Source organism: Giraffa tippelskirchi, chromosome 5, assembly GCF_054371585.1.
Source record: "Giraffa tippelskirchi isolate mGirTip1 chromosome 5, T2T-mGirTip1v1.2.pri, whole genome shotgun sequence".
In the NCBI taxonomy this organism is placed as follows: Eukaryota; Metazoa; Chordata; class Mammalia; order Artiodactyla; family Giraffidae; genus Giraffa; species Giraffa tippelskirchi.
Genome location: NC_137279.1, coordinates 98096964 through 98108493, shown reverse-complemented (window position 1 = coordinate 98108493; position 11530 = coordinate 98096964). Strand labels below are relative to the sequence as shown.

Sequence of the window (11530 nt, the reverse complement as noted above, 5' to 3'; positions counted from 1 at the left end):
TCTTAAATGAAAATGGTTTCTACCATTGTCTTTTTTTTTTTTTTTTTTAAGCAGCTTCCAGAAGGTTTTAAGGAGCCTAGAAAATTGTTTTCCTAGACTCACCCAAGACTAGCCACTTTAGAAAATGTACTCTCCTCCCCATAACCCGCCCCCACATAGGCAGGGTTTGTCTTTTGTGCAAACCTGCTTCTTTGGAAGGGAGGTGGCAAAACCTGTTTGAAGGTGAGGTTACCTCCCTTCCACCCCTCCTTCCTCCTTGGAGGCAAGAGCAACAACAGCTGAGACAGAGAAAAAGAGGGTACAGAAGTGTTGGGGAGCTGGGACATCCGGCTCCCCGACAACTACCAGTGTTTCAAGGTGACAGGAAGACTTGTGAAGATGGCAACTGTACAAGAAGCAGCAGAAAAGATGGTGGATCTCGGGTGAGTAAGATCTTGGCTGACTTGATCGGAAACAAGGAGTGAATAGTCCTCAGGGATTTTCCCACCATCCAGCTCTTACCACGTCCTAGTAGAGACAAGACTAAGAGAACTAATCGGCAGGAAGAGATGGGGGTGGCCTTAGGAAGTACCAGTATCCTACAGGAATCAGGGAACAGGGGATTCCAGGGTAATTCCCTATTGCTTTTCTTTTAAGGAAATTTCTATACTTTGTGTCTGATAAATGTGCCCCTGTTCTCCATTTTCTAACTCCCACCCTCCAGAATGGCCATGAGAAAAGCTGCCCCAGAACTATGCTAAGATCCAGGTCCTCCTTGCCAGCAAATCTCTCTTCCTCCTTACCTTCTTCCCCCACCCCTCCACCCATGCCATGGTTCCCCTAACCACTCCCCAGTGTGATGGAGGTAAAGCAAGCCTGACAAGGTGCCATCTTTCCCAGCTTTGCCCAGTGACAGCTGGGCAGGTCTGTCGGGTTCCAGCCAATTGTAATGTGAAATATCTCTCACCCCTACAGTCCAGGTGGAACAACTGCCACACAGGTCAAACTAATTTAGCTTTGACCTTAGAGCTAGAGGGATCTTAGAGGGATCTTCCATGCTCCCTTTGCTCCTATACCCAGCAGTCGGGATGATTGCCTTTCAACAAGTCAAGGTGGTGGAAACATCTAGGAGACAACAGATCTGAGTTCTTTTTTTTTTTTTTCTTTTTTTTTTGGTGCCCTCTCTGAGGCACGAATGAGTTCTTTTTAAGGCCTGCTCTCTGCTCTGTACCTTACTACTATTCTTCATGCCAGTGTTCTCACCTATCCAGTTCCCTTAAGGCATTGCCTAGGGACTTCCCTGGTGGTCCAGTGGAAGACTCTGCACTCCCAATGCAGGGGGCCCAGGTTCAATCCCTGGTCAGGGAACTAGACCCCAGGTGCTGCAACTAAGATCTGGCACAGCCAAATAAATAATAAATTATATATATATATACATACATACATATATGTATATTTTAAAGACACATCTAGTTTGTCTCATAATTATATTTTTTTTCCGGGGGACTATCTGAGCATCAGGGACAATGCAGAAAGAGCAATACTAGGAGCATCCTTGAGACTTGGGGAACTGGAGCTGAAGGAAGAATGGCAAGATGAAGAATTCCCTAGGTGAGGATGTATGGGTGAAGCTGAGAAAAAGAAGAGCTGGTCACAAAGGGAGGGTGGGGATGGTAAATTTGGACTTGAAACAGAGAGAGATGGGAAAAGAAAGAAGAAATAAAATCATGGTAGGGAGACAGAGTTGATACGTTTCTGCCCCCTTTTTGGCTTTCCCCGTCTAGATTGCTTCCTGAAGAGACTGGCCTTTCTGAAGATCCTCATGATCCTGAAAGAGACACACAGGCAGGTAGGTAAATGAGAACCTAGGCCTCAAGTCCTTGATTCTAGAATCAAGGTTATGCCAGCCTGTCCCCTTGTGGTTCTACCTCCCTTTTCCCAAATGTCCCGCATTAGCCCTTTAGAATTCACCTCATAGTATCACTTACATATACAGAAATTCTAATGTCCTGTGCCAACACACATCCATCTTTCTCTTCTTTTTTTTCTCCTCCTCCAACCCCAGGCACCCCCAGCACTTTAGCCCTGTGTGGCCGGCGCCCCATGCGCAAGCGTCTTTCTGCCCCAGAGTTGCGACTGAATCTGACTAAGGGGCCTGGAGATAATGGAGCTTCTCCCACCCACTCTGGACCTTCCTCTTCTGATGGCAGTTCTGACCTGGAGGTAGACGAGTTGGAGACACCTTCAGACTCGGAGCTGCTGGACAGTGGACATGAATTTGAATGGGAAGGTGGGAAAGAAAGCTGAGGACTGAGCTGGTAGAAGTAGAGGCCAGTGTTAAAGCAGCTCGGGATGGATTTAATGGGACTGAAGTTAGAGCTAATAAGGGGATCAAGAGGTAAGATGAGCAAAATTTCCTTGGAATGGAAAGGTGGAGCCTACAGATCCAATGTGAGAGTAGTCAGTATGGGGGGAGGGGAGGGCCACTTCATTTATTGAGGGAAATTTTATTGAATAACTGTTATATGCTATCAGTGAGCTGGAAGTGAAAGTGTAGTCACTCAGTCGTGTCCAACTCTGCAAACCCATGGACTCTAGCCCGCCAGGCTCCTCTGTCTGTGGAATTCTCTAGGCAAGAATATTGGAGTTGATTGCCATGCCCTTCTCCAGAGGATTTTCCTGACCCAGGGGTTGAACCTGGGTCTCCCACGTTGCAGGCAGATTCTTTACCATCTGAGCCACAAGGGAAGACATCAGTGAGCTACAGCCAGATTATGAAGATGAATAAGATAATCCATACCCTCAGGGAATTGTCTGTTTAGTATAAAATAAACATATGTACAGATAAGTGCAGTAAAGATTATGATCTACATGTATGTAGGGTACAGAGTAAGCAAGGAGAAGGCAAAGGTCAGTTCTGCCTGAGAGGTATTAAGAAAGACTTCACAGAGGAAACAATTCTGAGCTTACTGGGTAGCTGGAGAGGCATTCTAGACAGAAAAGCAAATTGGGCAATAGCGTGGCATGACGGGGAATTCAAGGTATTGAGCATGACTCTTTGGGTGTTAAGGAAAACTTTGATTTCTTCTCTACTCACAACACTTTTGGTACCAAATGTATCAGTTTTCCCCCACCAATTCTCCAGACACAAACTGGGTGTCCTACAATTCAGTCACAACACTTACCTGGAGTTAGTACAGATGGTACAGGTTAAGGGTTCACCTACAAGACTGCCCTCAGACTTCAGACTTCAATCACATGTCCAGGTTGTCACCTGTGCTTCTGACTGATGGGATAGATCACAGATGCCCACTACACCCTCCTCAGATCTGATAATTTGCTAGAACAGCACACAGAACTTGGGAAAACAGTTTACTTACTAGATTACAGGTTTATTATAAGAGGATACAGCTCAGAAACAGCCAGAAGGAAGCAATACATAGGACAAGTTATGTGAAAGGGGAGCACCACCCTCCCAGTACCTCTGTGTATCACCAAACTGGAACCTCTCAGAATCCCTTCAGTTAGGGTTTGTTTGTTTGTATTATTATTTTTTGCTTGTGCTGGGTCTTCATTGCCATGCGTGGGCTTTCTCTAGTTGGGATGAGTGGAGGCTACTCTCCAGTTGCAGTGCACAGGCTCTAGGCACACAGGCTTCAGTAGTTGCAGCAGGGCAGGCTCTAGAGTGTAGGTTCAGGTGTTGTGGCTCTTGGGCTTAGTTGCTCTGTGACATGTAGAATCTTCCTAGACCAGGGATCGAACCCATGTTCCTTGCATTGGTAGGCAGATTCTTATCCACTGTACCACCAGGGAAGTCTCAGTTAGGGTTTTTTTTTTAATGGAGGCTTCATATGTAGGCATGACTGATTAAATCACTGACCATTAGTGATTTAGCATGACCTCCAATCTCTCTCCTTCTCAGAGGGCAGACGGCAAAAGTTCATCCCTCTAATCACGGTCACTTCGCCTGGCAACAAGTCACCCATCCATAGGAGCTTTCCAAAGTCACCTCATTAACATAAACTTGTGTGGTTGAAAGAGGCCTGTTATGAATAGGAAAAGATACTACTTTCACCTTTATTGTCAGGAGCCAGGAACAAAACCAAAATATATATTATTATATTACAGATCTGAAGGACTGGGCAGTGAAGAGAGTGACAAGAGACTGTGTTAAATTGGCAAGGGTCAAATTATGGAGGTCCCTGCTGCCACACTAAGGAGCTTAGATTTTATCCTGTAGGCAATGAGTTTTAATCAAGGGAATAACATGATCAGGTTTAATGGCTTTTAAAAGATTGAAAACAACCTAAAGATCCGTGAGTAGGATGTTAATTCTATTATGGTACATCCATGCAATGGAATAGTATGCAACTATTTTTAAGATGCACTGGAGAAGGAAATGGCAACCCACTCCAGTATTCTTGCCTGGAGAATCCCAGGGACGGCGGAGCCTGGTGGGCTGCCATCTATGGGGTCACACAGAGTCGGACACGACTGAAGCGACTTAGCAGCAGCAGCAGCATTTTTTAAGATGAAGCAGTTCTTTCTATGGCTATGGGAAAATCATGCAAAAAATTTGTGAATATAGAATATATTTGAGGGAAATATATATAGTTATTTGAGTGAAAATGGGAGGGGAAGAAAAAATGTTTGCTCTAGCAGTGGTGGGTGGGATGGAGGAAAACAGATAAGAGTAGGGAGATAGAAGGCTAGTAGTAAGGCCAGGTAAGAAATGCTAAGAAGTTATACCAGGACAGTAAGAGCAGAAAGAATAATTATCTAATGGAAGTAGATGGAGGAGGATCTGGGGTCCAGTTGGCTTGAGGGCTGGTAAAGAAGTAAGAGTCTTGGATGGCATAGAGTTTTCTCTCCCAGGCAGTTAAATGGATGGGGTCATTCATCAAGAAAGAATATGAGAAAGAGGAGGAAGAGAATGAGTGTGAGTTACACTTGGGGTCTGGTGATTTGGAGATGACAGAGAAACACAAAATGGAGATGTCCACTCCAGACATTCTGGAATATGGGTCTGGTGTCAGGAAAGCAGTCTAGGTTAGAGAGGAGTCATCACCATACTGGCAGTAGCTGAAGACACAGGAATAAATAAGCTCACCCAAAGAAGGAAAAGCATCAGAAGAAAGAAAGAATCTGGGAAAATGGCAGGGGCCATCAAGCTACCATAGTTCGAGGTTACCTCCAGGCCATTGTCCAGTGACAAAGTGAGGATGATAAGTCACAGGAAAGAGAAATCAGCAAAAGGTTGGGTTGACTGAACAAACCAGGGCTAGAATCATGGGGAGAAAATGAGGAATTAGTTGTTGGGGTAATAAACGCTAACAATCTAAGGAAGTTTCAAGATGCTGAAGATATGTATTCTGCCTTGTTGATCCTTCCCCATCTCTCTTTTTAGATGAGTTGCCTCGGGCAGAGGGCCTGGGGGCCAGTGAGGCAGCTGAAAGGCTGGGCCGCGGTTGTATGTGGGATGTGGCTGGAGAAGATGGTCATCGCTGGAGGGTGTTCCGAATAGGACAGCGGGAGCAGCGAGTGGACATGACTGTCATTGAGCCCTATAAGAAAGTCCTATCTCATGGAGGTAACAGCTATAATAAGTGAAGGGGTAAGAACTGTGACTTCTTGAATAAAATGCTGAAGCTGGAAATTCAGTTATTGGGTTCAGAATCCTTCCTTCAACTTCTAGAGACCCACAGAGATGCTCAACCTAAACAGATGTACTGTCCATCAGTACTTATCTGTTGAGTGAGTTTTCCCCTTCTGCTCCTCAGGCTACCATGGTGATGGCCTCAATGCTGTTATCCTCTTTGCTTCCTGTTACCTACCCAGAAGTAGCATCCCCAACTACACTTATGTCATGGAACACTTGTTCAGGTGAGGTGGAAGGCTTAAAGGGCTCCAGAGTGGATGTTATGGAGGGAAACGTTAAAAAACACCCTTTCTCTAATCAGTGACTGTCGAGTCTACAGCAATGTCCCTCTCACTCCCCACAACCCCAAACGCATACCTTCCCTGACAATTTCATCTCTCCAGGTACATAGTGGGAACTCTGGAGCTGCTGGTAGCTGAAAATTATCTGCTGGTTCACCTGAGTGGAGGCACAAGTAGGGCCCAGGTTCCACCTCTGAGCTGGATACGCCAATGTTATCATACTCTGGATCGGCGGTGAGCCTCTCGGACAAGAGGGCTGTAACTCTCTATCTTATCCTTTTCTCTTCCATCTTTTCATTTTTTTCTTCCATTCAATCTCTTCTATTTTTTTTTTTTTGGCCCTGGGATCTCATTTTCCTGACCAAGGATTGAACCCCAGGCACTGTCAGTGAAAGCCTGGAATCCTAACCACTAGGGTCACCAGGGAACTCCCTCTTCCACTTTTCTTTGTCCCCCTACAACCCTTTCCAAGGTTCTCCTGTTTTCTGTCCTCTCTTGGAGTCAAGGAAATCTAGTTTCAAATCTTGCCTTTATCATATACCTATATGACTTTGGACAAATGATTTAACCTTTCTGGGGTTCAGTTTCCTTCTCTGTAAAATGACAATGATAATGTTAATATCTTTGCCACTAAGCGTTTGTGAAAATCAAATAAATCAACATGATGCCTTGCCTGGCACACGGCAGGCAGCCCTTCCTTTTCTCATAGTGTTGCTGATTATTTCATTTTCCACATCTCCATTGTCTTTTCTTCTCTTCCTTCATCCCTGACCCTTATGCCTTTTTTTTTTTAATTTAACTGTGTTGGGTTGTAGTTGTGACATGCAGGGTCTTCCTGTGTCACACAGGATCTTTTGTTGTGGTGCACAAACTCTTTGGTCTAGGTGTACAAGTTCAGTAGTTGCAGTGTATGGGTTTAGTTGCTCCAAGGCATGTGGGATTTTAGTTCCCCTATCAGGGATCGAACCCACAACCCCTGACTTATATGCCTTTTCCCCTCCCCCGGTTTTTCTTTTTTTCCTTTCTTCCCTCCATCTTCCATTTGCCCACTTTTCTCTTCTGGTTCCTTTTTTCCCTCTCCTCACTGGTCTTCACCTAGCCATGGAGGGATGAAGGACTATACAAAAAGAAGTATGGGTAGCATAGGGTATAGGGCATAGGAAGGAAGTGGGGTGAGAAGACCAGGCTAAGGGATTCTGAGAGAAGAGTTTCCTAAAAAAAGAGAAAGTTAAGCAAGATGGATGGAGCTGAGATGGCAATTAAAGGAATGGGGATTCAACCCAACTGTCAGAGAAATCTAGAAATTAGAGAAGAAGCAAAGGAAATTAAAGTACAGAAGGTAGCTCCACCTGATTTTCAGGTATGAAGGTGGAAGGAGAGTAGGATGGTCTCATGTTCTTTCTTCTTCAGGCTCCGGAAAAACCTGCGTGCTCTGGTGGTTGTCCATGCTACATGGTACATGAAGGCGTTCCTGGCACTACTTCGGCCCTTCATCAGGTACTTGCTCGGGGGACAAAGACTCCCTGCCCCTCTCCCCACTTTCACAATCAAGACTAAGAAGTTCTTGCCCCACTGTGGCTCTTTCTAGCCTTAACCACTCTCTACTTGTTATGTTGCACTTTGTAAGGATCTCCAGCAGCCTTCTTCTTAGTATAAAACACACTTGGTTGATCTTCTCTTTTCAGTTCCAAGTTCACACGAAAGATCCGTTTTCTGAACAGCCTTGGAGAGCTGGCCCAACTCATCTCCATGGATCAGGTCCACATCCCAGAAGTTGTCAGACAGTGAGTCCTGGTTTAAGGATAGAAGTTTGGGATGGGATATGTGAAAGCCAGTTCCCATTTTCTTAATGCCTTGAGGGAGATACAAAGGAACTGAGAGACAGGCTGCTTTCAGCTGCTTCTGTGTATCTGGGAAAATTCCATACATGCAGAGAAGAAATTAAGGATACTACTGTAAAAAGAACAAATGAAAAATTATCCCTATAAGTGCATCAAGGAGTAAAGGAGTAATCACAGCATAGAATTTAAGGAGATTCAGACCAGCTCTAGAAATGAAGAAAGGATGTTGGCAGTGAATAGGAGAGAATATCCAGTGGGGGAGGGTTGTTAGGGAGCAAAGGATTCTACATGATGACTGACCCAAACATCTTCCAATTCACCTGGTTTCTCTCCCCAAACCCCTGAATAAAAACCACGTCTGCTCTTGTACCGATTTCCCCCCCTCTTTTCCTCCTAGGCTGGACCACGATCTCCATGGCTCAGGAAGAACCTAGCATAGGACTGGAAAAATAGGCTTAAGAACCAATCAAAGATATGGATCTGCCTACACCCTAAACCCAGACACATCTGAGCTGTTTTGTAAATCATCTCATCTTCAACCCCAGTACCACTGGATCTTCACACCTCCGTGGGAGGTCTTTCCTTCCATGCCCCTGACTTCAAAGCAGGGACCTGATATGCTACCCAGCATATGGGTAACTTTCATTTCAGCTGGAGGGCTGCATGTCGTGGCATTTTTTTGATAGGAAAGTGCAAAGCTGTGCTGCTTTAGCTGTAGAACCTTGGGCAAATCACTTCATCTCTTTGAGTCCGCGATGCTTTTCACCTGGGGTATTCCCACAGTCCGTAGAAGTGAGGGGTGGGCGGATGCGGAGGGCAGGCCACCTCTAGGAGGCCAGGAACCAGTAGCCTCAACGTTGAAGAGCCGTTCTATTTCCCTCTTCCCGTCAGTAGTCACGTCTGCTGCCTGTGAGCCCGAGCAGGGGCATTTTCAAAACCTGTACTTTGTCCTCTTTAGTAAATTCTGATCTGTAGTAAATTTTATCTGTAATAAATTAGAGATTTATTAAGCACTGCGCCCAGGAAGTGAACTACTTTTTCCCCAACCGCTGCATCACACACAATCCGTCGGTCGGTTCCGGCACGGCACGGAGTTCTCGCTGCAGAGGTTCCCTGGGATTTTCACCTGAGCCCCGGGGTCTGCCAGGGCGCCCCTTGGGGAGAGGGCTTGGGGGAGGGGCGCGGCGCGCGCGTGCGAGCCCCCCGCCCCTCCCCCCGCGGGCCTCGGTTCTAACGACCCGGTGGGTCTGGGTCGAGAGCTGAAGGGAGGGAGAAAAGGTGGGAGCCCCAGCCTTCCTCACTGGCTCCCTCCCAACCCCACACCGTCCAGCCCCATGGTCCCCGCCGCTGGCGCGCTGCTCTGGGCCCTGCTGCTGAGTCTGGGGCCCCGGGCGGCGGGGGCCGAAGGCCTGACTTCGACCGCGATGCCGCGGGACAGTTTCCGCTTCGGGGGCCCTGTGACCCGCAGCTACAGAACCACCGCCCGGACCACTGCGGGCGTTGTATCCCCGAGGATGAGGGTGACAATGGAGGATGAGGACGACGTCGTGGCCGCTGCCGACCGCCTGGCAGGCCCCGCCGCTGCTGAGCTCTTAGCCTCTACGGTGGCCACGGGCAGCAGGTCACGATTGTCGGAGGAGGAGGATGGGTCTTTGGAAGAAGGGGTTGTGATTTACGCCAGAAAGAATGAGACTGACAGCATAACTCGCTTTACGCCTGGGAGGCCTAGCCCAGACCTTACAGCGAATGGCCAGGATTCCGACATCAAGATGAGTTCAAGCCTGCCTCACTCCACCTGGCAGGCTAATATGGACTCACGGGGCTCTTACAGTACCACGAACCCGTGGTCCTCAGCAGTGTCCACCCTGAACCGGTGGCCGCCTCCCTCGCCCACGGCCATGCCAGCTCCGGAGGATCTGCGGCTGGTGCTGTTGCCCTGGGGCCCATGGCACTGCCACTGCAAGTCGGGCACTATGAGCCGGACCCGGGCCGGGAGACTGCATGGCCTTTCGGGGCGCCTGCGAGTTGGGGCGCTGAGTCAACTCCGCACCGAGCACCGACCTTGCACCTACCACCTATGCCCCTGCAACCGCGAGCGGGAGGAGTGCCCCCTAGATGCAGGTCTCTGTGCTGACACCAGCTGCACCACTCAGACCACCACCAGGGCCACCACCACCAGGGCCACCACCACCACTACTCCCTTCCCCCCTCTAACCAGCAGACTCAGACCCGCCCCCTTTATCCCCAGTCCCATTCCCAGCCCCCACCCGGCCTATGCTTTTTGGAAACGGGTCAGGATTGGGCTGGAGGATATTTGGAACAACCTCTCTACAATGTTCACAGAGATGGAACCAGTAAGTGTTTAGTGATGAGCCAGGATTTTTGTTAATGAATCTGAAAAGTCCTGATATACAGAAACCCGTTGCTAAACCAGCCAGCATGTCTGCATGAACCGTTAACTTGTTTGGTTATTGATTCATAATATGCACTGGTTATTCACATTATTGTTAGCCATTGATTCCATATACCATTTCTTGAGCAACTGCTGTTTGGCTATTAGGCAACATGTACTGTTGGTCACTAGATGATTATTGACCAAATTGTTAAGATGGTAGTTTTATAAAGGATTCTTGATGTGGAGATGATTAATGCATGTGGAAGATATTCATGGTTTTCAGTTTATTAATGCAGCTTAACAGTAACAGCCACCAATATCTGAGGTCTTCCTCTGTGCACTTTGCCTGGATCAATCCTCACAACAACCCTATCATATTATTATTCACACCTTACAGATGAAGAAACAGGGCTTTCAAAGCTAGTAAGTAGCAGAATCGCAGCAGGATTTAAACTAGGTTTGTTTGACACTAGCACCAATGCTCTTAACCACTACTAACCCAAAGAATTGTCTTTCTGGGATTCTTTCCAGAAACTTAAGAACTCTCAAGGAAGGATAGTCCTTTACTTTTACCAAAACAGCTACCAAAGTTCCTGATTGACCTGATAAAATATTCTTAAGGTCTCAGGATAATAGGCCCTTTGGGGAAAGACAATAAAAAGTATACTTGGTCATTTTGTCAGTTTCTGTCCTTGTCTTTCTCCTTGTATGTCCAATACCATTATTCAGTATAATAAAGCATAGTGTGCAATAGTGTTGAGGGGATGAGGATTTGGGGAAAGAGGGAAATGAGGCAAGGAAGGGAAAAAAATATGGATGTGGTTATAATATTTTCCCTTCTATTTTGTTTCCTCACCCAGATAAAGAGAAATCAGAGGTAACGGCCACTTCAGCCACAAGAGGAGGTGTCAGCATCTCAACCTCTCCTCCCCCTTGAATCCCAGTACCCACTGGATATATTTTTAGTACAGAAAAACAAAACTAGAAAAAAACTGTTTGGTCATGTATCTTTGTACAGAGGTACCTGAAGGAGAGACCATAAATCTCTTGAACCTTAAAACTGAACTGTGTAGCTAACAGCATCTGACTTGGTCTCTTCCCCTCTCCTCCAGGATAAAAATGTTGATATTGCTCATCTTCCTCATTTCTACTTTTTTAATGTCTATTCATGTCCTCTATTTTTTAAATTTTTATTTGACTGCGCCGGGTTTAGTTGAGGCACTCGGGATCTTTAGTTGCAGCATGTGAACTCTTACTTGTGGTAAGGGGCCTCTGGTTCCTGACTAGAGATGGAACCAGGGGCCCGTGCATTGAGAGCTGGGAGTCTTAGCCACTGGACCACCAGGGAAGTCCTCATCTTCCTCATTTCTAAAGT

The 11530-nt window shown here is 46.8% G+C and overlaps 2 protein-coding genes, 1 long non-coding RNA gene and 1 other non-coding gene across 5 annotated transcripts; 3 read left to right on the top strand and 1 right to left on the bottom strand.

Moving 5' to 3' along the window:
- The first annotated feature begins 95 nt into the window (after window positions 1-95).
- Window positions 96-8767, top strand: BNIPL (BCL2 interacting protein like). Its single transcript, XM_081487663.1, has 10 exons — window positions 96-422; window positions 1495-1590; window positions 1764-1828; window positions 2045-2269; window positions 5387-5569; window positions 5760-5862; window positions 6022-6153; window positions 7330-7416; window positions 7605-7703; window positions 8158-8767. The coding sequence occupies exons 1-10, from the start codon at window positions 379-381 to the stop codon at window positions 8192-8194; spliced, it is 1071 nt and encodes a 356-aa protein (XP_081343789.1). The 5' UTR covers window positions 96-378; the 3' UTR covers window positions 8195-8767.
- On the top strand, window positions 1277-1347 carry TRNAG-CCC (transfer RNA glycine (anticodon CCC)). The gene has a single exon. It is a non-coding gene; the product is annotated as a tRNA-Gly (tRNA).
- LOC145505477 (uncharacterized) lies at window positions 3351-7688 on the bottom strand. Its single transcript, XR_014053062.1, has 2 exons — window positions 5996-7688; window positions 3351-4022 (listed from the first exon to the last, which is right to left on the bottom strand). It is a non-coding gene; the product is annotated as an uncharacterized LOC145505477 (long non-coding RNA).
- A 212-nt stretch (window positions 8768-8979) lies between the features above and the next one.
- On the top strand, window positions 8980-11290 carry C5H1orf56 (chromosome 5 C1orf56 homolog). Of its 2 annotated transcripts, none has more exons than XM_081487665.1 (2): window positions 8980-9881; window positions 11016-11290. In XM_081487665.1, exons 1-2 carry the CDS (start codon window positions 9095-9097, stop codon window positions 11090-11092), a joined length of 864 nt encoding a protein of 287 aa, XP_081343791.1. In that variant the 5' UTR covers window positions 8980-9094; the 3' UTR covers window positions 11093-11290. The 2 variants fall into 2 exon arrangements, with proteins under 2 accessions (XP_081343791.1, XP_081343790.1); XM_081487664.1 differs by having other exon boundaries at window positions 8980-10114.
- Window positions 11291-11530: the final 240 nt, after the last annotated feature.

Excerpts from the sequence above, each read along its gene's own strand:
- BNIPL (XM_081487663.1), top strand. The coding sequence starts at position 379 with ATGGCAACTGTACAAGAAGCAGCAGAAAAGATGGTGGATCTCGG. Across the intron at positions 423-1,494 it reads GAAAAGATGGTGGATCTCGG|CATCAGGGACAATGCAGAAA; the intron begins GTGAGTAAGATC and ends GGACTATCTGAG. Across the intron at positions 5,863-6,021 it reads GTCATGGAACACTTGTTCAG|GTACATAGTGGGAACTCTGG; the intron begins GTGAGGTGGAAG and ends TCATCTCTCCAG.
- C5H1orf56 (XM_081487664.1), top strand. The coding sequence starts at position 9,095 with ATGGTCCCCGCCGCTGGCGCGCTGCTCTGGGCCCTGCTGCTGAGTCTG. Across the intron at positions 10,115-11,015 it reads TGTTCACAGAGATGGAACCA|ATAAAGAGAAATCAGAGGTA; the intron begins GTAAGTGTTTAG and ends TTCCTCACCCAG.